Source organism: Salvelinus alpinus, chromosome 16 (assembly GCF_045679555.1).
Source record: "Salvelinus alpinus chromosome 16, SLU_Salpinus.1, whole genome shotgun sequence".
Lineage (NCBI taxonomy): Eukaryota > Metazoa > Chordata > Actinopteri > Salmoniformes > Salmonidae > Salvelinus > Salvelinus alpinus.
Window position 1 is genome coordinate 56,118,467 of NC_092101.1, and position 24,010 is coordinate 56,142,476.

At 47.1% G+C, this 24,010-nt stretch overlaps 1 protein-coding gene across 12 annotated transcripts in view; it reads left to right on the plus strand.

The window, feature by feature from the left end:
- herc2 (HECT and RLD domain containing E3 ubiquitin protein ligase 2) overlaps positions 1-24,010 on the plus strand; it is a gene marked incomplete at its 3' end in the record, with an annotated part of 169,836 nt that overhangs the window by 44,408 nt on the left and 101,418 nt on the right. For 9 of the 12 annotated variants that reach the window (XM_071346645.1, XM_071346646.1, XM_071346652.1 and 6 more), the window contains 19 exon segments: positions 158-386; positions 1,887-2,011; positions 2,913-3,091; positions 3,590-3,774; positions 4,970-5,125; positions 5,383-5,568; positions 8,309-8,479; positions 8,726-8,829; positions 9,273-9,423; positions 12,075-12,286; positions 13,332-13,464; positions 14,504-14,631; positions 14,830-15,025; positions 16,264-16,397; positions 17,264-17,443; positions 17,693-17,829; positions 19,138-19,289; positions 22,796-22,987; positions 23,084-23,271. In XM_071346645.1, the coding sequence (XP_071202746.1) occupies positions 158-386; positions 1,887-2,011; positions 2,913-3,091; positions 3,590-3,774; positions 4,970-5,125; positions 5,383-5,568; positions 8,309-8,479; positions 8,726-8,829; positions 9,273-9,423; positions 12,075-12,286; positions 13,332-13,464; positions 14,504-14,631; positions 14,830-15,025; positions 16,264-16,397; positions 17,264-17,443; positions 17,693-17,829; positions 19,138-19,289; positions 22,796-22,987; positions 23,084-23,271 (3,138 nt within the window). 12 annotated transcript variants of the gene reach the window in all.

The following is a 24,010-nucleotide window of genomic DNA, read 5'->3' on the forward strand; positions in this document are numbered from 1 at the left end:
GTTCCGGATGACTTGTATTGTAGTTGATGTCTTTATAGATTGTTCCGGATGACTTGATGTGTCTGATATATGAAAATTGTCTTTCAGAAGGTGTTTCAAATGGTTTTCTACAAACTTGAGAATGTGTAGTCTGATGTTTTATTTGTGTTGTCCGTAGCTCCATGCAGCCATCAGTAACCAGATGGACCCTGAGGAGTTGGGTCTGGGGCTGGGCAGCGGGTTGCTCAACAACCTGAAGCAGACCGTAGTGACGCTAGCCTCCAACGCCGGAGTCCTCAACACCATCCAATCAGCTGCCCAGGCCGTGCTACAGAGTGGTTGGTCAGTGCTGCTCCCTACTGCGGAGGAGAGGGCCAGGGCACTGTCCTCACTACTACCCAACACAGGTCAGTTCTCCTCTTAGCAGACACTATTATCGAATAACAACTTAATGTACATCGCATTTTTGTTGTATGTGTATGAGATCCATGAGGGAATTAAACCCACAACCTTGGATTGTCTAGTGGGGTAAGTTTCTGTCTCTCTGTCCTCAGTATTTTAGTGTGTTTTGAGTTGCTCAGTGGTTTGTCTCTCTGTCCTCAGTATTTTAGTGTGTTTTGAGTTGCTCAGTGGTTTGTCTCTCTCTGTCCTCAGTATTTTAGTGTGTTTTGAGTTGCTCAGTGGTTTGTCTCTCTGTCCTCAGTATTTTAGTGTGTTTTGAGTTGCTCAGTGGTTTGTCTCTCTGTCCTCAGTATTTTAGTGTGTTTTGCGTTGCTCAGTGGTTTGTGTCTCTCTGTCCTCAGTATTTTAGTGTGTTTTGAGTTGCTCAGTGGTTTGTGTCTCTGTCCTCAGTATTTTACTGTGTTTTGAGTTGCTCAGTGGTTTGTGTCTCTCTGTCCTCAGTATTTTAGTGTGTTTTGAGTTGCTCAGTGGTTTGTCTCTCTCTGTCCTCAGTATTTTAGTGTGTTTTGAGTTGCTCAGTGGTTTGTCTCTCTCTGTCCTCAGTATTTTAGTGTGTTTTGAGTTGCTCAGTGGTTTGTCTCTCTGTCCTCAGTATTTTAGTGTGTTTTGAGTTGCTCAGTGGTTTGTGTCTCTCTGTCCTCAGTATTTTAGTGTGTTTTGAGTTGCTCAGTGGTTTGTCTCTCTCTGTCCTCAGTATTTTAGTGTGTTTTGAGTTGCTCAGTGGTTTGTCTCTCTGTCCTCAGTATTTTAGTGTGTTTTGAGTTGCTCAGTGGTTTGTCTCTCTGTCCTCAGTATTTTAGTGTGTTTTGAGTTGCTCAGTGGTTTGTCTCTCTGTCCTCAGTATTTTAGTGTGTTTTGAGTTGCTCAGTGGTTTGTCTCTCTGTCCTCAGTATTTTACTGTGTTTTGAGTTGCTCAGTGGTTTGTGTCTCTCTGTCCTCAGTATTTTAGTGTGTTTTGAGTTGCTCAGTGGTTTGTCTCTCTCTGTCCTCAGTATTTTAGTGTGTTTTGAGTTGCTCAGTGGTTTGTCTCTCTCTGTCCTCAGTATTTTAGTGTGTTTTGAGTTGCTCAGTGGTTTGTCTCTCTCTGTCCTCAGTATTTTAGTGTGTTTTGAGTTGCTCAGTGGTTTGTCTCTCTCTGTCCTCAGTATTTTAGTGTGTTTTGAGTTGCTCAGTGGTTTGTCTCTCTCTGTCCTCAGTATTTTAGTGTGTTTTGAGTTGCTCAGTGGTTTGTCTCTCTCCGTCCTCAGTATTTTAGTGTGTTTTGAGTTGCTCAGTGGTTTGTCTCTCTCTGTCCTCAGTATTTTAGTGTGTTTTGAGTTGCTCAGTGGTTTGTCTCTCTGTCCTCAGTATTTTAGTGTGTTTTGAGTTGCTCAGTGGTTTGTCTCTCTGTCCTCAGTATTTTAGGGTGTTTTGAGTTGCTCAGTGGTTTGTCTCTCTGTCCTCAGCATCTGGTAACGAGATGAGCGTCAGTCCTGGACGTCGCTTCATGATCGACCTGTTGGTCAGCAGTCTGATGGCGGACGGAGGGCTGGAGTCTGCTCTCAACGCAGCCATCACAGCTGAGCTACAGGTCAGTGTGTTTACTGCTCTGAACACTACCATCATGGCTGGGATCCAGGTCAGTGGGTTTAATGCTCTCCCACTACCGCTCGCCCCTCTCCCACTACCGCTCGCCCCTCTCCCACTACCGCTCGCCCCTCTCCCACTACCGCTCGCCCCTCTCCCACTACCGCTCGCTACCGCTCGCCCCTCTCCCACTACCGCTCGCCCCTCTCCCACTACCGCTCGCCCCTCTCCCACTACCGCTCGCCCCTCTCCCACTACCGCTCGCCACTCTCCCAGTCTCTCAGACAATCATTTGTTCATACTTGGAGTAGTCTTTGTCTGGCAGATAGATATGATTCTCTATAGTAAGAATAAATCTGCCGTTGATGTTAGTGGTATGTCCCTGCATACCAAGCGTTCTGGACCATATTATGGCGTCTGAAATGGGCCATTCTGTAGAATGCCACATTTCAAAGTGTGATTAAAATGTATTTAATTGTCATATTTTGTCAACTATCTAAACAAAATAAAAAATGTGAATGACGTTTGACATTTATTACAGCTGTGAGTCTTTCTGGGTAAGTCTCTAAGAGTTTACCCAGTCTAGGCCACTCAGGAACATTCAATGTCGTCTTGGTAACTAACTCCGGTATAGATTTGGACTTGTGTTTTAGGTTATTGTCCTGGTGAAAGGTGAATTTGTCTCCCAGTGTCTGTTGGAAAGCATGCTGAATGAACCAGGTTTTCCTCTAGGATTTTTCCTGTGCTTAGTTCTATTCTGTTAATTTTTATCCTAAAAAACTCCTCAGTCCTTAACGATGACAAGCATACCCATAACATGATACAGCCACCACTATGCTTGACAATATGAAAAGTGATACTCAGTGATGTTCGATTTCTAATTCTAATGATCTGTTATCCACTAGGACATCGAGGCGAGGAAGGATGTCCAGAAAGAGAAGGACGTTGATGAGCAGGAGGCCAACGCCTCCACCATGCTGCGCTGCCGCACCACCCTGGACAAAGACCTCATCAACACCGGGATATACGAGTCCGCTGGGAAACAGAGCCTGCCCCTGGTCCAGCTCGTACAGCAGCTACTGAGGTGGGTAGTTCACACTGGACTGAGTTGTAGATTCTGATCCTTCCCAAAATGTACAACGTTTAAATCAAAACAAATCAAGTTTATTTTATAAAGCCCTTCGTACATCAGCTAATATCTCGAAGTGCTGTACAGAAACCCAGCCTAAAATAAAATATAACCCCACCCACTTTGCCAAGGCACAGCCCCCACACCACTAGAGGTATAGCTTCAACCACCAACTTACCATCCTGAGACAAGGCCGAGTATAGCCCACAAAGATCTCCGCCACGGCACAACCCAGGGGGGGGGGGCGCCAACCCAGACAGGAAGATCACGTTTACCCTGACAAGCACCAGCCTGCCTGTATTGAGGAACAAAAACTGTTATTTATCCAGAAGAATTTGTATACTTTATGGGTGTCTCCCACATATAGTAGTCACCTTGCGGTGGTTGTACATCTCGCCAAATGGGGTGAATAATGTACAGAATGAACTTAAAGGTATTGTTTTGATCCCTCAGGAACATAGCCTCCCAGACCATCGGCAGACTGAAGGACGCGGCCAGGAGGATATCTAGCGGTGTGGACGCGGAGCACGTCAGTAAAGAGCGCTCGGCCTCCCTGGACCTACTGCTGCGCTTTCAGAGGCTGCTGGTCAGCAAACTCTACCTGGGGGTCAACGGCACCGAAAACACCAACGGACACAGTGAGTCATCACACTCCTCATTAGGGTTGTGAACGTTTAAACGTTCAAGCTAAATTTGTATTCTTAACTTTAAGAAAAATCCCTAACTGAAAAACATTTTGTTTTAGTTTTTCACACAAAATGTACATCACAGTGCAATTATCACAAAACACGTGCTTTGCTGTGTGCATGTGTCTGCTCAAACGGTCAGAAACAGACTCCATGAGGGTGGTATGAGGGCCCGACGTCCACAGGTGGGGGTTGTGCTTACAGCCCAGCACCGTGCAGGACGTTTGGCATTTGCCAGAGAACACCAAGATTGGCAAATTCTCCACTGGCGCCCTGTGCTCTTCACAGATTACAGCAGGTTCACACTGAGCACATGAGCACATGTGACAGACGTGACAGAGTCTGGAGACGCCGTGGAGAACGTTCTGCTGCCTGCAACATCCTCCAGCATGACCGCTTTGGCGGTGGGTGAGTCATGGTGTGGGGTGGCATTTCTTTGGGGGGCCGCACAGCCCTCCATGTGCTCGCCAGAGGTAGCCTGACTGCCATTAGGTAACGAGATGAGATCCTCAGACTCCTTGTGAGACCATATGCTGACACATGCACATTTGTGGCCTGCTGGAGGTCATTTTGCAGGGCTCTGGCAGTGCTCCTCCTTGCACAAAGGCGGAGGTAGCGGTCCTGCTGCTGGGTTGTTGCCCTCCTACGGCCTCCTCCACGTCTCCTGATGTTCTGGCCTGTCTCCTGGTAGCGCCTCCATGCTCTGGACACTACGCTGACAGACACAGCAAACCTTCTTGCCACAGCTCGCATTGATGTGCCATCCTGGATGAACTGCACTACCTCAGCCACTTGTGTGGGTTGTAGACTGCGTCTCATGCTACCACTAGAGTGAAAGCACCGCCAGCATTCAAAAGTGACTAAAACATCAGCCAGGAAGCATAGGAACTGAGAAGTGGTCTGTGGTCACCACCTGCAGAACCACTCCTTTATTGGGGGTGTCTTGCTAATTGCCTATAATTTCCACCTTTTGTCTATTCCATTTGCACAACAGCATGTGAAATGTATTGTCAATCAGTGTTGCTTCCTAAGTGGACAGTTTGATTTCACAGAAGTGTGATTGACTTGGAGTTACATTGTGGTGTTTAAGTGTTCCCTTTATTTTTTTGAGCAGTGTATATATATTGCCAATATTTCCTTCCTGCAGACCCAGAGCTGCTGGGTGTGGGGTCTCTGTTGAAGAAGTACATCGCCCTACTGTGTACTCACATTGGAGACATCCTCCCTGTGGCTACCAGCATTGCCTTCACCGGACACCGACACTTTAATGAAGTGTCCCGGGTCATCGAGGGTGACCTCACTGGTTAGTATTACTCTGGTTAATCTAAATCTGCTGTACTCAGACCAGGGCTCGGATCAATTCCATTCCAATTTAGGAATTAAACTGAAATTCCAATTCCATTCCAATTTAGGAATGAAACTGAAATTCCAGATCCTTCCAATTCCTTCCAATTTGATCAACCCTGACTCATACCTGTTTGAGGCAGTATGATGTGAGAATGTTATATACCCATCGGGTAAGCAGATGAACAAGGATCTGTTTTTCGTGTTGGCCTGTAGGTGTTCTCCTCCCCGAGCTGGTGGTGTCCATCGTGTTGCTGCTGACCATGGACGCTGGCCTGATGCAGGAGACTGGCTCCATCCCTCTGCTGGCTGGACTGCTGGAACATCTGGACCGCTTCAACCACCTGGCGCCTGGACACGAGCGGGACGACAACGAAGACCTGGCCTGGCCCGGCATCATGGGTACAGAGCCTCCTGGGGGAGAGGGGAGGGGGGGGGGGGGGGTACAGAGCCTCCTGGGGGAGAGGGGAGGGGGGGGGTTACAGAGCCTCCTGGGGGGGGGGGGGGGGTACAGAGCCTCCTGGGGGAGAGGGGAGGGGGGGGGGGTACAGAGCCTCCTGGGGGAGAGGGGAGGGGGGGGGGGTACAGAGCCTCCTGGGGGGGGGGGGGGGGGGGTACAGAGCCTCCTGGGGGGGGGTCAGGGGTACAGGACCAGAGGTGCATGGAGGGTTGAAGAGTGGGGAATGACTGGTGAATTTACACCTAGACTGGAGCATTTGGTTGGTTACATGTGGAGTGTTTCAGTATGTTAGAATGTAACTAGTTGTGGGTTAGTGGTTAGTTGTGGTTAGAATGTAACTAGTTGTGGGTTAGTGGTTAGTTGTGGTTAGAATGTAACTAGTTGTGTGTGGTGGGTTAGTTGTGGTTAGAATGTAACTAGTTGTGGGTTAGTGGTTAGTTGTGGTTAGAATGTAACTAGTTGTGGGTTAGTGGTTAGTTGTGGTTAGAATGTAACTAGTTGTGGGTTAGTGGTTAGTTGTGGTTAGAATGTAACTAGTGGTTAGTTGTGGTTAGAATGTAACTAGTGGTTAGAATGTAACTAGTGGTTAGTTGTGGTTAGAATGTAACTAGTTGTGGGTTAGTGGTTAGTTGTGGTTAGAATGTAACTAGTTGTGGGTTAGTGGTTAGTTGTGGTTAGAATGTAATTAGTTGTGGGTTAGTGGTTAGTTGTGGTTAGAATGTAACTAGTTGTGGGTTAGTGGTTAGTTGTGGTTAGAATGTAACTAGTTGTGGGTTAGTGGTTAGTTGTGGTTAGAATGTAACTAGTGGTTAGAATGTAACTAGTGGTTAGTTGTGGTTAGAATGTAACTAGTTGTGTGAGGTAGGTTAGTGGTTAGTTGTGGTTAGAATGTAACTAGTTGTGGGTTAGTGGTTAGTTGTGGTTAGAATGTAACTAGTTGTGTGAGGTGGTTAATTGTGGTTAGAATTGAACTAGTTGTGTGAGCTGGGTTAGTGGTTAGTTGTGGTTAGAATTGAACTAGTTGTGTGAGCTGTGTTAGTGGTTAGTTGTGGCTAGAATGTAACTAGTTGTGTGAGGTGGGTTAGTGGTTCGTTGTGGCTAGAATGTAACTAGTTGTGTGTGGTGGGTTAGTTGTGGTTAGAATGTAACTAGTTGTGTGAGCTGGGTTAGTGATTAGTTGTGGTTAAAATGTAACTAGTGTGTGTGGTGGGTTAGTGGTGGTCAGAATGTAACTAGTGTGTGTGGTGGGTTAGTTGTGGTTAAAATGTAACTAGTTGTGTGTGGTGGGTTAGTTGTGGTTAGAATGTAACTAGTTGTGGGTTAGTGGTTAGTTGTGGTTAGAATGTAACTAGTTGTGGGTTAGTGGTTAGTTGTGGTTAAAATGTAACTAGTTGTGTGTGGTGGGTTAGTTGTGGTTAGAATGTAACTAGTTGTGGGTTAGTGGTTAGTTGTGGTTAGAATGTAACTAGTTGTGGGTTAGTGGTTAGTTGTGGTTAGAATGTAACTAGTTGTGTGTGGTGGGTTAGTTGTGGTTAGAATGTAACTAGTTGTGGGTTAGTGGTTAGTTGTGGTTAGAATGTAACTAGTTGTGGGTTAGTGGTTAGTTGTGGTTAGAATGTAACTAGTTGTGGGTTAGTGGTTAGTTGTGGTTAGAATGTAACTAGTTGTGGGTTAGTGGTTAGTTGTGGTTAGAATGTAACTAGTTGTGTGTGGTGGGTTAGTTGTGGTTAGAATGTAACTAGTGTGTGTGGTGGGTTAGTTGTGGTTAGAATGTAACTAGTGTGTGTGGTGGGTTAGTTGTGGTTAGAATGTAACTAGTGTGTGTGGTGGGTTAGTTGTGGTTAGAATGTAACTAGTGTGTGTGGTGGGTTAGTTGTGGTTAGAATGTAACTAGTGTGTGTGGTGGGTTAGTTGTGGTTAGAATGTAACTAGTGTGTGTGGTGGGTTAGTTGTGGTTAGAATGTAACTAGTGTGTGTGGTGGGTTAGTTGTGGTTAGAATGTAACTAGTTGTGGGTTAGTGGTTAGTTGTGGTTAGAATGTAACTAGTTGTGGGTTAGTGGTTAGTTGTGGTTAGAATGTAACTAGTTGTGGGTTAGTGGTTAGTTGTGGTTAGAATGTAACTAGTTGTGGGTTAGTGGTTAGTTGTGGTTAGAATGTAACTAGTTGTGGGTTAGTGGTTAGTTGTGGCTAGAATGTAACTAGTTGTGTGTGGTGGGTTAGTTGTGGTTAGAATGTAACTAGTGTGTGTGGTGGGTTAGTTGTGGTTAGAATGTAACTAGTGTGTGTGGTGGGTTAGTTGTGGTTAGAATGTAACTAGTGTGTGTGGTGGGTTAGTTGTGGTTAGAATGTAACTAGTGTGTGTGGTGGGTTAGTTGTGGTTAGAATGTAACTAGTGTGTGTGGTGGGTTAGTTGTGGTTAGAATGTAACTAGTGTGTGTGGTGGGTTAGTTGTGGTTAGAATGTAACTAGTTGTGTGTGGTGGGTTAGTTGTGGTTAGAATGTAACTAGTTGTGTGTGGTGGGTTAGTTGTGGTTAGAATGTAACTAGTGTGTGTGGTGGGTTAGTTGTGGTTAGAATGTAACTAGTTGTGTGTGGTGGGTTAGTTGTGGTTAGAATGTAACTAGTGTGTGTGGTGGGTTAGTTGTGGTTAGAATGTAACTAGTGTGTGTCTGCTGCGGCAGGCTCGTTCTTCACAGGGCAGAGCTCTAAGAACAACGAGGAGATGTCTCTGATCCGCAAGGCCGACCTGGAGAACCACAACAAAGATGGCGGCTTCTGGACCGTCATCGACGGGAAAGTCTACGACATTAAAGACTTCCAGGCCCAGTCGCTCACTGGGAACAGCATCCTGGGTACGTTGAACTGTGGAGAAACACAGGCGTTCAAATACCAACTGTCTCTTTTTGACTGTTGTGTTGTTGTAGAAGTATTGTGATCGACTGAGGTCCTTTTGGAACTGTAGAACAGCATATTTTATGGTTTAGAGTTGTCTTTTACCAATCTATTCATTCTATACTTATTTAATGACGTTTCATTTTGACTGATGTAATTTATTCTTCAATGTGTGTTGTGGTGTCACCTCCTCCCCTCCTTTATAGCCCAGTTTACAGGAGAAGACCCCGTTGTTGCCTTGGAAGCAGCCCTGCAGTTTGAAGACACCAGGGTGTCCATGCAGGCTTTCTGTGTTGGACAGTACAGAGAGGTGTGTATCTATGTATCGTTCTTCCTTCAGAGCTGTTAGACTTCTCACTGTTGTTCTTTGTCTTTGATTAGTGTTGGAACACGTTTTGAATAGTCTTAAAAGTCTCAGAATAGTCCCCGACTAGGCATTGAACATCGATATAATCTCGGTGCAGTCTCAGAAAAGTTTTTTTTAACGGTATATCTGTTCCCTGTGTCCTCTCTCCGTTCCCTGTGTTCTCTCTCCGTTCCCTGTGTCCTCTCTCCGTTCCCTGTGTCCTCTCTCCGTTCCCTGTGTCCTCTCTCCGTTCCCTGTGTCCTCTCTCCGTTCCCTGTGTCCTCTCTCCGTTCCCTGTGTCCTCTCTCCGTTCCCGGTGTCCTCTCTCCGTTCCCGGTGTCCTCTCTCCGTTCCCGGTGTCCTCTCTCCGTTCCCGGTGTCCTCTCTCCGTACCCTGTGTCCTCCAGCCCAACCAGGAGACAGTGACCACCCCAGACCTGAGCAGCCTGTGCTCCCCCCTCATCGACACAGAGAGGAACCTGGGACTCCTGCTGGGCCTCCACGCCTCTTACCTGGCCAACAGCACCCCCCTGTCACCCATGGAGATAGAATGTGCCAGTGAGTGACCCTGACCTCTGACCTGTAACTCCTGTCTGACCCTGACCTGTTGTCCATGGAGATAATGTACTAGTCAGTGACCCTGACCTGTTGTCCATGGAGATAATGTACTAGTCAGTGACCCTGACCCTGACCTGTTGTCCATGGAGATAATGTACTAGTCAGTAACCCTGACCTGTTGTCCATGGAGATAATGTACTAGTCAGTAACCCTGACCTGTTGTCCATGGAGATAATGTACTAGTCAGTGACCCTGACCCTGACCTGTTGTCCATGGAGATAATGTACTAGTCAGTAACCCTGACCTGTTGTCCATGGAGATAATGTACTAGTCAGTGACCCTGACCTGTTATCCATGGAGATAATGTACTAGTCAGTAACCCTGACCTGTTGTCCATGGAGATAATGTATTAGTCAGTGACCCTGACCTGTTGTCCATGGAGATAATGTACTAGTCAGTGACCCTGACCTGTTGTCCATGGAGATAATGTACTAGTCAGTAACCCTGACCTGTTGTCCATGGAGATAATGTATTAGTCAGTGACCCTGACCTGTTGTCCATGGAGATAATGTATTAGTCAGTGACCCTGACCTGTTGTCCATGGAGATAATGTACTAGTCAGTAACCCTGACCTGTTGTCCATGGAGATAATGTACTAGTCAGTGACCCTGACCTGTTGTCCATGGAGATAATGTACTAATCAGTAACCCTGACCTGTTGTCCATGGAGATAATGTACTAGTCAGTAACCCTGACCTGTTGTCCATGGAGATAATGTACTAGTCAGTGACCCTGACCCTGACCTGTTGTCCATGGAGATAATGTACTAGTCAGTGACCCTGACCTGTTGTCCATGGAGATAATGTATTAGTCAGTGACCCTGACCTGTTGTCCATGGAGATAATGTACTAGTCAGTAACCCTGACCTGTTGTCCATGGAGATAATGTATTAGTCAGTGACCCTGACCTGTTGTCCATGGAGATAATGTACTAGTCAGTAACCCTGACCTGTTGTCCATGGAGATAATGTACTAGTCAGTGACCCTGACCTGTTGTCCATGGAGATAATGTACTAATCAGTAACCCTGACCTGTTGTCCATGGAGATAATGTACTAGTCAGTAACCCTGACCTGTTGTCCATGGAGATAATGTACTAGTCAGTAACCCTGACCTGTTGTCCATGGAGATAATGTATTAGTCAGTGACCCTGACCTGTTGTCCATGGAGATAATGTACTAGTCAGTAACCCTGACCTGTTGTCCATGGAGATAATGTACTAGTCAGTAACCCTGACCTGTTGTCCATGGAGATAATGTACTAGTCAGTGACTCTGACCTGTTGTCCATGGAGATAATGTACTAATCAGTAACCCTGACCTGTTGTCCATGGAGATAATGTACTAGTCAGTAACCCTGACCTGTTGTCCATGGAGATAATGTACTAGTCAGTGACCCTGACCTGTTGTCCATGGAGATAATGTATTAGTCAGTGACCTGACCTGTTGTCCATGGAGATAATGTACTAGTCAGTAACCCTGACCTGTTGTCCATGGAGATAATGTACTAGTCAGTAACCCTGACCTGTTGTCCATGGAGATAATGTACTAGTCAGTGACCCTGACCTGTTGTCCATGGAGATAATGTACTAGTCAGTGACCCTGACCTGTTGTCCATGGAGATAATGTATTAGTCAGTGACTTGACCTGTTGTCCATGGAGATAATGTACTAGTCAGTGACCCTGACCTGTTGTCCATGGAGATAATGTACTAGTCAGTGACCCTGACCTGTTGTCCATGGAGATAATGTACTAGTCAGTGACCCTGACCTGTTGTCCATGGAGATAATGTATTAGTCAGTGACCTGACCTGTTGTCCATGGAGATAATGTACTAGTCAGTAACCCTGACCTGTTGTCCATGGAGATAATGTACTAGTCAGTAACCCTGACCTGTTGTCCATGGAGATAATGTACTAGTCAGTGACCCTGACCTGTTGTCCATGGAGATAATGTACTAGTCAGTGACCCTGACCTGTTGTCCATGGAGATAATGTATTAGTCAGTGACTTGACCTGTTGTCCATGGAGATAATGTACTAGTCAGTGACCCTGACCTGTTGTCCATGGAGATAATGTACTAGTCAGTGACCCTGACCTGTTGTCCATGGAGATAATGTACTAGTCAGTGACCCTGACCTGTTGTCCATGGAGATAATGTATTAGTCAGTGACCTGACCTGTTGTCCATGGAGATAATGTACTAGTCAGTAACCCTGACCTGTTGTCCATGGAGATAATGTACTAGTCAGTAACCCTGACCTGTTGTCCATGGAGATAATGTATTAGTCAGTGACTTGACCTGTTGTCCATGGAGATAATGTACTAGTCAGTGACCCTGACCTGTTGTCCATGGAGATAATGTACTAGTCAGTACATCATCATATTTTCTATGGAACTTCGTGGGCAGGTTTCAGATTGAGTGATTTTTCAATCGAGGCTTAATCTGTTTCTAGGAAATCAGCCCTGTGAGTTCAACAACTCTGTCATGCTGTTTGAGATTCATCTGATCAGTTCCTAACCTGCACATTACCTCTGTCATGCTGCTTGAGATTCATCTGATCAGTTCCTAACCTCCACATGACCTCTCTGTCATCAGAGTGGCTCCAGTCGTCCATCTTCCAAGGCGGACTGCAGACCAGTCAGATCCACTACAACTACAACGAGGAGAAGGACGAGGACCACTGCTGGTCTCCGGGAACACCTGATAAGGCTCAACAGATCTACTCCCGCAGGCTCACCCTCAGCGACCATGCTCAGCCCTTCTTACAGGCTATCGCTGACAACACCACTCAGGACCACACTGTGAAGGTAAAGGTTAGAGGTCAGGGATAAGGGTTATGCAGGCTCACCCTCAGCGACCATGCTCAGCCCTTCTTACAGGCTATCGCTGACAACACCACTCAGGACCACACTGAAGATTACTGGCCAGGGGACAGAGGTTAGGGGCCAGGGGTTAGGGGCCAGGGGTTAATGGCCAGGGGTTAGTGATGGCCAGGGGTTAGGGGCCAGGGGTTAGGGGCCAGGGGTTAGGGGCCAGGGGTTAGGGGCCAGGGGTTAGTGGCCAGGGGTTAATGGCCAGGGGTTAGTGATTAGTGGCCAGGGGTTAGTGATTAGTGGCCAGGGGTTAGTGATTAGTGGCCAGGGGTTAGGGGCCAGGGGTTAGTGGCCAGGGGTTAGGGGCCAGGGGTTAGGGGCCAGGGGTTAGTGATTAGGGGCCAGGGGTTAGGGGCCAGGGGTTAGTGATTAGGGGCCCGGGGTTAGGGGCCAGGGGTTAGTGATTAGGGGCCCGGGGTTAGGGGCCAGGGGTTAGTGATTAGGGGCCAGGGGTTAGGGCTAGGAAGGCAGGTTTAGGGTGATAATCATACATTTCAAATGGGTATTTGGAGCTGTGACTATATTTAATACATCTATATATATATATTTAATACATCTATATATATATATTTAATACATCTATATATATATATTTAATACATCTAATATATCTATATTTAATACATCTAATTTATATATATTTAATACATCTATATATATATATTTAATACATCTAATTTATATATATTTAATACATCTAATTTATCTATATTTAATACATCTAATTTATCTATATTTAATACATCTAATTTATCTATATTTAATACATCTAATTTATCCGTAGCTATCTGAAACACTGGTTATATCCTGTGTTTCGATGTCCTTGGAGCCGGACAGTCCCGTGACGATTCGAGTATCCACTGGCAGCTTTAGTTATGACCTTCTGCCCCCGTTTCTTCTTCCTCATGTGTGTGTGTCACCTGTCTGCCTCCATTAGATGTGTCATCTTAGCGCTTCTGTTGGTCGTTTTCTGTTCCAGGACTTCCTGTGCCAAATGGAGCGGTGCTGTAAGCAGTACCACCTCATCACGCCCATCACCTTCCCCCTGGAGCACCCTGTGGAGGAAGTCGGACGCCTGCTTCTTTGCTGCCTGCTCAAACACCAGGACCTCGGTAACCTAGCAACCACACGCCACTGTCACACGCCACTGTCACACCTCGAACCAATGAGACAGAATTTGATCTTCCGTTGTGGTCTTTGAAATGTATTCCATTTTGAATTGGCTAGTTATGTAAAAAATATATAATATTGTCCTTTTGGTTCGCAATGGAGACATTTCTACTTCCATACTGTCTATGTAGTAACAGAGGGTAGGGGTCATACTGTCTATGTAGTAACAGAGGGTAGGGGTCATACTGTCTATGTAGTAACAGAGGGTAGGGGTCATACTGTCTATGTAGTAACAGAGGGTAGGGGTCATACTGTCTATGTAGTAACAGAGGGTAGGGGTCATACTGTCTATGTAGTAACAGAGGGTAGGGGTCATACTGTCCTATGTAGTAACAGAGGGTAGGGGTCATACTGTCTATGTAGTAACAGAGGGTAGGGGTCATACTGTCTATGTAGTAACAGAGGGTAGGGGTCATACTGTCTATGTAGTAACAGAGGGTAGGGGTCATACTGTCTATGTAGTAACAGAGGGTAGGGGTCATACTGTCTATGTAGTAACAGAGGGTAGGGGTCATACTGTCTATGTAGTAACAGAGGGTAGGGGTCATACTGTCTATGTAGTAACAGAGGGTAGGGGTCATACTGTCTATGTAGTAACAGAGGGTAGGGGTCATACTGTCTATGTAGTAACAGAGGGTAGGGGTCATACTGTCTATGTAGTAACAGAGGGTAGGGGTCATACTGTCTATGTAGTAACAGAGGGTAGGGGGTCATACTGTCTATGTAGTAACAGAGGGTAGGGGTCATACTGTCTATGTAGTAACAGAGGGTAGGGGTCATACTGTCTATGTAGTAACAGAGGGTAGGGGTCATACTGTCTATGTAGTAACAGAGGGTAGGGGTCATACTGTCTATGAGGTAACAGAGGGTAGGGGTCATACTGTCTATGAGGTAACAGCGGGTCATTTGAAAGTTCTCTAGTTTATCAAGTGATTTGATTGGTTACTGGGTGATTGACAGCAGCGTCTGGCTCTCTCATAGGTCACATCGCCCTTTCGCTCGTCAACCAATGTGCCTTGGGCGTGGAGCAGGGCAAGCAGAGGACCCTCCCCAGATCTGTGATCGACGTTTGTCGCATGGTCTACCAGGCTAAGTGCTCTTTAATCAAGGTATACTTCATTGAATGTTATTCTGTAGCCTGGTCCCAGGTCTGTCTGTGCTGTATAGCCAACTCTTATGGTCTTTGGTACATCCATAGAAGTTACCTATACGGCACTAACAGATCTGTGAGCAGGCTAGTGTCGGTCCTGAGTTTGGTATTTGTGAGGTAGATCCAGTGTCTTTCTCTCTGTCCTCGGTTGTTCCAGACGCACCAGGAGCAAGGTCGTAGTTATAAGGAGGTCTGTGCTCCTGTCATCGAGAGGCTGCGCTTCCTGTTCAACGAGCTGCGTCCTGCCGTTAGCAGCGACCTCTCCATCGTGTCCAAGCTGAAGCTGCTCAGTGCCCAGCCGCGCTGGAAGAGGATCACACAGAAGCTCATCAGAGACGGCAGGAAGAAGAGAGGTACTTACTGAAGGGTTATTTATGGCACTCGTTGTGATGGGTGAAGGACAAGATGACCAAAAACATCAATGATTTGTTTTACGTGGAGCGAGACCTGCGTCTGTTCCTCCCCCATGTCATTAATGTAAAGGGTGAAGCTGGTATGGTGTGTCTGTTCCTCCCCCATGTCATTAATGTAAAGGGTGAAGCTGGTATGGTGTGTCTGTTCCTCCCCCATGTCATTAATGTAAAGGGTGAAGCTGGTATGGTGTGTGTCTGTTCCTCCCCCATGTCATTAATGTAAAGGGTGAAGCTGGTATGGTGTGTGTCTGTTCCTCCCCCATGTCATTAATGTAAAGGGTGAAGCTGGTATGGTGTGTGTCTGTTTCTCCCCCATGTCATTAATGTAAAGGGTGAAGCTGGTATGGTGTGTGTCTGTTTCTCCCCCATGTCATTAATGTAAAGGGTGAAGCTGGTATGGTGTGTCTGTTTCTCCCCCATGTCATTAATGTAAAGGGTGAAGCTGGTATGGTGTGTGTCTGTTTCTCCCCCATGTCATTAATGTAAAGGGTGAAGCTGGTATGGTGTGTGTCTGTTTCTCCCCCATGTCATTAATGTAAAGGGTGAAGCTGGTATGGTGTGTCTGTTTCTCCCCCATGTCATTAATGTAAAGGGTGAAGCTGGTATGGTGTGTGTCTGTTCCTCCCCCATGTCATTAATGTAAAGGGTGAAGCTGGTATGGTGTGTGTCTGTTCCTCCCCCATGTCATTAATGTAAAGGGTGAAGCTGGTATGGTGTGTGTCTGTTTCTCCCCCATGTCATTAATGTAAAGGGTGAAGCTGGTATGGTGTGTGCCTGTTTCTCCCCCATGTCATTAATGTAAAGGGTGAAGCTGGTATGGTGTGTGTCTGTTCCTCCCCCATGTCATTAATGTAAAGGGTGAAGCTGGTATGGTGTGTGTCTGTTTCTCCCCCATGTCATTAATGTAAAGGGTGAAGCTGGTATGGTGTGTGTCTGTTCCTCCCCCATGTCATTAATGTAAAGGGTGAAGCTGGTATGGTGTGTGTCTGTTCCTCCCCCATGTCATTAATGTAAAGGGTGAAGCTGGTATGGTGTGTCTGTTCCTCCCCCATGTCATTAATGTAAAGGGTGAAGCTGGTATGGTGTGTCTGTTCCTCCCCCATGTCATTAATGTAAAGGTGAAGCTGGTATGGTGTGTCTGTTGATATTGTGTTGATATTCTATGTCTGTTGTTGAAGTGCCTAAGAAGTCTGAGTCGGCAGACGTAGAGGAGCCTAAACTAGAGAACGAAGGGACCAATGAGGGGGAGCTTTGTGTCCCCATAAGCCCCGCCCCCACAGACAGAAAACTACCCACCAACAAGACACCCAAGGTGCCTGCCCCCCCCCCCCCCGCCCTCTTTCTGTCTCTGTCCCCCCTCTCTGTCCCTGTCCCCCCCCCCTCTCTGTCTCTCTGCCCCCCCCCCCCTCCTCTCTCTCTCTCTCTCTGTCTCTGTCTCTGTCTCTGTCTCTCTGTCTCTCTGTCTCTCTCTCTCTCTCTCTCTCTGTCTCTGTCTCTCTGTCTCTCCCTCTCTCTCTCCTGCCCCCCCCCTCTCTATCTCTCTATCTCTCTCTCTCTCTCTGTCTCTCTGTCTCTCTGTCTCTGTCTCTGTCTCTCTCTCTCTCTCTCTCTCTGTCTCTCTCTGTCTCTCTCTCTCTCTCTCTGTCTCTCTGTCTCTCTCTCTCTCTCTCTCTCTGTCTCTCTCTCTGTCTCTCTCTCTCTCTCTGTCTCTCTCTCTCTGTCTCTCTCTCTCTGTCTCTCTCTCTCTCTCTGTCTCTCTCTCTCTCTCTGTCTCTCTCTCTCTCTCTCTCTCTGTCTCTCCCCCGTCTCTCTCTGTCTCTCTCTGTCTCTCCCCCGTCTCTCTCTGTCTCTCTCTGTCTCTCTCTCTCTCTGTCTCTCTGTCTCTCTCTCCCTCTATCTCCTGCCCCCCCCCTCTCTATCTCTCTCTCTGTCTCTGTCTCTCTCTCTCTCTCTGTCTCTCCCCCGTCTCTCTCTCTCTCTCTCTCTCTCTCTCTCTCTCTGTCTCTGTCTCTGTCTCTCTCTCTCTCTGTCTCTCTCTCTCTCTCTGTCTGTCTCTCTGTCTCTCTGTCTCTGTCTCTCTCTCTCCTTCCGCTCTCTGTAAAGTCATGCCCCTCTACCCCTGTCCTTCATCCTGAATAGAGGTGTACCATGTCAGTTGTATTGCTGTGTGTTGTGTAGCAGCAGGATCGGCTGGCTCCTCTCCTCAACACGGTAGCTCACGTCCAGAAGTTTAAGTGGCTGAAGCACAGTGTCCAAGGAGTCTTCTCTACCTCCAGCCTCATGGGGACCATCGTAGAGTTCGCTCTGAAGGAGGAGCCACTCGACGTGGAGAAGATGAGGAAGTGTCTTCTCAAACAGGTACAGAATGGGACAGGGACACGGACATGTTTGTGGTGGGTGTACCAGCGGTCAGAATTCTGTTTCTGTAGGTCCGTATCAGACTAGTGGTGTCTGGAAGAATACGGTAGGGCGAATAAATGTCTACCTGTGGAGGGACAGGGGGGGACAGGGAAGACCATTCTGGGTGAATATTAAAGGGACATTACACTCCCAAATCTAATTTCGCAGATCTCAAATGTCTAATGTTGATATTATGTTCTTCTCCAGTTGGAGCGTGCTGAGGTTCGGCTGGAGGGCATTGACACCATGCTGAAGCTGGCCTCTAAGAGCTTCTTGCTGCCCTCGGTCCAGTATGCCATGCTGTGTGGCTGGCAGAGGGTCATACCTGAGGGGACCAACATCGGGTACATGCCACTGATTTTATAGTTGTTTCTGGAAAGAATGTCTGAGGAGCTTGACTGAGACGTGGCTGTAGACTGAGACGTGGCAGTAGCCTGAGACGTGGCTGTAGCCTGAGACATGGCTGTAGCCTGAGACGTGGCTGTAGACTGAGACGCGGCTGTAGACTGAGACGTGGCTGTAGTCTGAGACGTGGCTGTAGCCTGAGACGTGGCTGTAGACTGAGACGTGGCTGTAGCCTGAGACGTGGCTGTAGCCTGAGACGTGGCTGTAGACTGAGACGCGGCTGTAGACTGAGACGCGGCTGTAGCCTGAGACGCGGCTGTAGACTGAGACGCGGCTGTAGACTGAGACGCGGCTGTAGACTGAGACGTGGCTGTAGACTGAGACGTGGCTGTAGACTGAGACGTGGCTGTAGACTGAGACGTGGCTGTAGACTGAGACGTGGCTGTAGACTGAGACGTGGCTGTAGACTGAGACGTGGCTGTAGCCTGAGACGTGGCTGTAGTCTGAGACGTGGCTGTAGACTGAGACGTGGCTGTAGCCTGAGACGTGGCTGTAGACTGAGACGTGGCTGTAGTCTGAGACGTGGCTGTAGTCTGAGACGTGGCTGTAGACTGAGACGTGGCTGTAGACTGAGACGTGGCTGTAGACTGAGACGTGGCTGTAGCCTGAGACGTGGCTGTAGCCTGAGACGTGGCTGTAGCCTGAGACGTGGCTGTAGCCTGAGACGTGGCTGTAGCCTGAGACGTGGCTGTAGCCTGAGACGTGGCTGTAGCCTGAGACGTGGCTGTAGCCTGAGACGTGGCTGTAGCCTGAGACGTGGCTGTAGCCTGAGGGAATTTACCGTCATGTCTCATGGCAGTTGTGGAACTTAATTGAATGCATGTTTAGTTGTGTATATGTGTGTGTTAGTTACTGGTGTGTGTGTTAGTTACTGGTGTGTGTGTGTGTTACTGGTGTGTGTGTGTTACTGGTGTGTGTGTGTTACTGGTGTGTGTGTGTTACTGGTGTGTGTGTGTGTGTTAGTTACTGGTGTGTGTGTGTGTGTTACTGGTGTGTGTGTGTTACTGGTGTGTGTGTGTGTGTGTTACTGGTGTGTGTGTGTGTGTGTGTGTGTGTGTGTGTGTGTGTGTGTGTGTTAGTTGTTGGTGTGTGTGTGTGTGTGTGTGTGTTAGTTACTGGTGTGTGTGTGTGTGTGTGTTAGTTACTGGTGTGTGTGTTAGTTACTGGTGTGTGATGTGTGTGTTAGTTACTGTGTGATGTGTGTGTGTTACTGGTGTGTGTTAGTTACTGTGTGTTGTGTACCTCAGGGAGCCGCTGTCTGACTGTCTGAAAGACGTAGGTCTGATCCCTCCCTTCAACCGCATGTTGTTAGAGGTCACCTTCGGGAAGCTGTACTCCTGGTCCATCCAGAACCTACGCAACATCCTGCTGGAAGCCAGCGGCAACTTTAATCAACTGGGTGAGCTAAACATGACTCCACGTAGCCTTTAATAGAGGTTACTAACATGGCTCCACGTAGCCTTTAATATAGGTTACTAACATGGCTCCACGTAGCCTTTAATAGAGGTTACTAACATGGCTCCACGTAGCCTTTAATAGAGGTTACTAACATGGCTCCACGTAGCCTTTAATATAGGTTACTAACATGGCTCCACGTAGCCTTTAGTAGAGGTTACTAACATGGCTCCACGTAGCCTTTAATAGAGGTTACTAACATGGCTCCACGTAGCCTTTAATATAGGTTACTAACATGGCTCCACGTAGCCTTTAATAGAGGTTACTAACATGGCTCCACGTAGCCTTTAATAGAGGTTACTAACATGGCTCCACGTAGCCTTTAATAGAGGTTACTAACATGGCTCCACGTAGCCTTCAATATAGGTTACTAACATGGCTCCACGTAGCCTTTAATAGAGGTTACTAACATGGCTCCACGTAGCCTTTAGTAGAGGTTACTAACATGGCTCCACGTAGCCTTTAATAGAGGTTACTAACATGGCTCCACAGCCTTCAATAGAGGTTACTAACATGGCAACACGTAGCCTTTAGTAGAGGTTACTAACATGGCTCCACGTAGCCTTTAATAGAGGTTACTAACATGGCTCCACGTAGCCTTTAATAGAGGTTACTAACATGGCTCCACGTAGCCTTTAATAGAGGTTACTAACATGGCTCCACGTAGCCTTCAATAGAGGTTACTAACATGGCTCCACGTAGCCTTTAATAGAGGTTACTAACATGGCTCCACGTAGCCTTCAATAGAGGTTACTAACATGGCTCCACGTAGCCTTTAGTAGAGGTTACTAACATGGCTCCACGTAGCCTTTAGTAGAGGTTACTAACATGGCTCCACGTAGCCTTTAATAGAGGTTACTAACATGGCTCCACGTAGCCTTTAATATAGGTTACTAACATGGCTCCACGTAGCCTTTAATAGAGGTTACTAACATGGCTCCACGTAGCCTTTAATAGAGGTTACTAACATGGCTCCACGTAGCCTTTAATAGAGGTTACTAACATGGCTCCACGTAGCCTTTAATATAGGTTACTAACATGGCTCCACGTAGCCTTTAGTAGAGGTTACTAACATGGCTCCACGTAGCCTTTAATAGAGGTTACTAACATGGCTCCACGTAGCCTTTAATAGAGGTTACTAACATGGCTCCACGTAGCCTTTAATAGAGGTTACTAACATGGCTCCACGTAGCCTTTAATAGAGGTTACTAACATGGCTCCACGTAGCCTTCAATATAGGTTACTAACATGGCTCCACGTAGCCTTTAATAGAGGTTACTAACATGGCTCCACGTAGCCTTTAGTAGAGGTTACTAACATGGCTCCACGTAGCCTTTAATAGAGGTTACTAACATGGCTCCACAGCCTTCAATAGAGGTTACTAACATGGCAACACGTAGCCTTTAGTAGAGGTTACTAACATGGCTCCACGTAGCCTTTAATAGAGGTTACTAACATGGCTCCACGTAGCCTTTAATAGAGGTTACTAACATGGCTCCACGTATCCTTTAATAGAGGTTACTAACATGGCTCCACGTAGCCTTCAATAGAGGTTACTAACATGGCTCCACGTAGCCTTTAATAGAGGTTACTAACATGGCTCCACGTAGCCTTCAATAGAGGTTACTAACATGGCTCCACGTAGCCTTTAGTAGAGGTTACTAACATGGCTCCACGTAGCCTTTAGTAGAGGTTACTAACATGGCTCCACGTAGCCTTTAATAGAGGTTACTAACATGGCTCCACGTAGCCTTTCAATAGAGGCTACTAACATGGCTCCACGTAGCCTTTAATAGAGGCTACTAACATGGCTCCACGTAGCCTTTAATAGAGGTTACTAACATGGCTCCACGTAGCCTTTAGTAGAGGTTACTAACATGGCTCCACGTAGCCTTTAATAGAGGCTACTAACATGGCTCCACGTAGCCTTCAATAGAGGTTACTAACATGGCTCCACGTAGCCTTTAGTAGAGGTTACTAACATGGCTCCACGTAGCCTTTAGTAGAGGTTACTAACATGGCTCCACGTAGCCTTTAATAGAGGTTACTAACATGGCTCCACGTAGCCTTTCAATATAGGCTACTAACATGGCTCCACGTAGCCTTTAATAGAGGCTACTAACATGGCTCCACGTAGCCTTTAATAGAGGTTACTAACATGGCTCCACGTAGCCTTTAGTAGAGGTTACTAACATGGCTCCACGTAGCCTTTAATAGAGGCTACTAACATGGCTCCACGTAGCCTTCAATAGAGGTTACTAACATGGCTCCACGTAGCCTTTAGTAGAGGTTACTAACATGGCTCCACGTAGCCTTTAGTAGAGGTTACTAACATGGCTCCACGTAGCCTTTAATAGAGGTTACTAACATGGCTCCACGTAGCCTTTAGTAGAGGTTACTAACATGGCTCCACGTAGCCTTTAGTAGAGGTTACTAACATGGCTCCACGTAGCCTTTAGTAGAGGTTACTAACATGGCTCCACGTAGCCTTTAGTAGAGGTTACTAACATGGCTCCACAGTCTTCAATAGAGGTTACTAACATGGCTCCACGTAGCCTTTAATAGAGGTTACGGACATGGCTCCACAGCCTTCAATAGAGGTTACTAACATGGCTCCACAGTCTTCAAGAGGTTACTAACATGGCTCCACAGTCTTCAATAGAGGCTACTAACATGGCTCCACGTAGCCTTTAATAGAGGTTACTAACATGGCTCCACGTAGCCTTCAATAGAGGTTACTAACATGGCTCCACGTAGCCTTTAATAGAGGCTACTAACATGGCCTTGTAATGACCTAACTCTGTCACTCTGAGTTGTGACCATGTGGGATGTAATGACCTAACTCTGTCACTCTGGGTTGTGACCATGTGGGATGTAATGACCTAACTCTGTCACTCTGGGTTGTGACCATGTGGGATGTAATGACCTAACTCTGTCACTCTGGGTTGTGACCATGTGGGATGTAATGACCTAACTCTGTCACTCTGGGTTGTGACCATGTGGGATGTAATGACCTAACTCTGTCACTCTGGGTTGTGACCATGTGGGATGTAATGACCTAACTCTGTCACTCTGGGTTGTGACCATGTGGGATGTAATGACCTAACTCTGTCACTCTGGGTTGTGACCATGTGGGATGTAATGACCTAACTCTGTCACTCTGGGTTGTGACCATGTGGGATGTAATGACCTAACTCTGTCACTCTGGGTTGTGACCATGTGGGATGTAATGACCTAACTCTGTCACTCTGGGTTGTGACCATGTGGGATGTAATGACCTAACTCTGTCACTCTGGGTTGTGACCATGTGGGATGTAATGACCTAACTCTGTCACTCTGGGTTGTGACCATGTGGGATGTAATGACCTAACTCTGTCACTCTGGGTTGTGACCATGTGGGATGTAATGACCTAACTCTGTCACTCTGGGTTGTGACCATGTGTACTCCAGGTGTACAGCCCGTCCCTCTCCAGACCATTACCAATGAGAACCCGGCCGGTCCCAGCCTGGGTACCATCCCTCAGGCCCGTTTCCTTCTCTCCATGCTCCACATGCTGTCTCTGAAACACGGCGCCAACAGCCTCGCTCTGCTGCTGAACTCTGGTACACTGGCGCTCACGCAGAGCATCCTCAGACTCATAGGTGAGGACTGGCAGCATGGACGATGCCCTTTCACACTCATATAGGTGTACACACACACACACACGGTTATTGTCTGTTATTGACTATTGTTTCCAGGCCCCAGTACAGACAGCAGTGAGGAGGAGCTGGGGTCGAGAGGTCACGGGGGATCAGCTACGGTACTGGAGGAGAGCCGAAAGGAGGCGACCCCCACTCCCCTGCCCGCCTCAGGGCCTGAACTAGCCGCCATGATGAAGATCGGAACCAGAGTGATGAGAGGACTGGACTGGAAGTGGGGAGATCAGGTCAATTACTGTAGTACTACTGGTATTATATACTACTGGTATACTACTATAAATATTGTTACTACTACTACTACTACTATAAATACTACTAGTTTATAATGATTCACTAAGTATGAGGAGACTGGACTGGAAGTGGGGAGATCAGGTCAATTACTGATCTGTAGCAGCTACTCTTCCTGGGGTTTATTATGGATCCCCATTAGTTCCTGTCAAGGCAGCAGCTACTCTTCCTGGGGTTTATTATGGATCCCCATTAGTTCCTGTCAAGGCAGCAGCTACTCTTCCTGGGGTTTATTATGGATCCCCATTAGTTCCTGCCAAGGCAGCAGCTACTCTTCCTGGGGTTTATTATGGATCCCCATTAGTTCCTGCCAAGGCAGCAGCTACTCTTCCTGGGGTTTATTATGGATCCCCATTAGTTCCTGTCAAGGCAGCAGCTACTCTTCCTGGGGTTTATTATGGATCCCCATTAGTTCCTGCCAAGGCAGCAGCTACTCTTCCTGGGGTTTATTATGGATCCCCATTAGTTCCTGCCAAGGCAGCAGCTACTCTTCCTGGGGTTTATTATGGATCCCCATTAGTTCCTGCCAAGGCAGCAGCTACTCTTCCTGGGGTTTATTATGGATCCCCATTAGTTCCTGTCAAGGCAGCAGCTACTCTTCCTGGGGTTTATTATGGATCCCCATTAGTTCCTGCCAAGGCAGCAGCTACTCTTCCTGGGGTTTATTATGGATCCCCA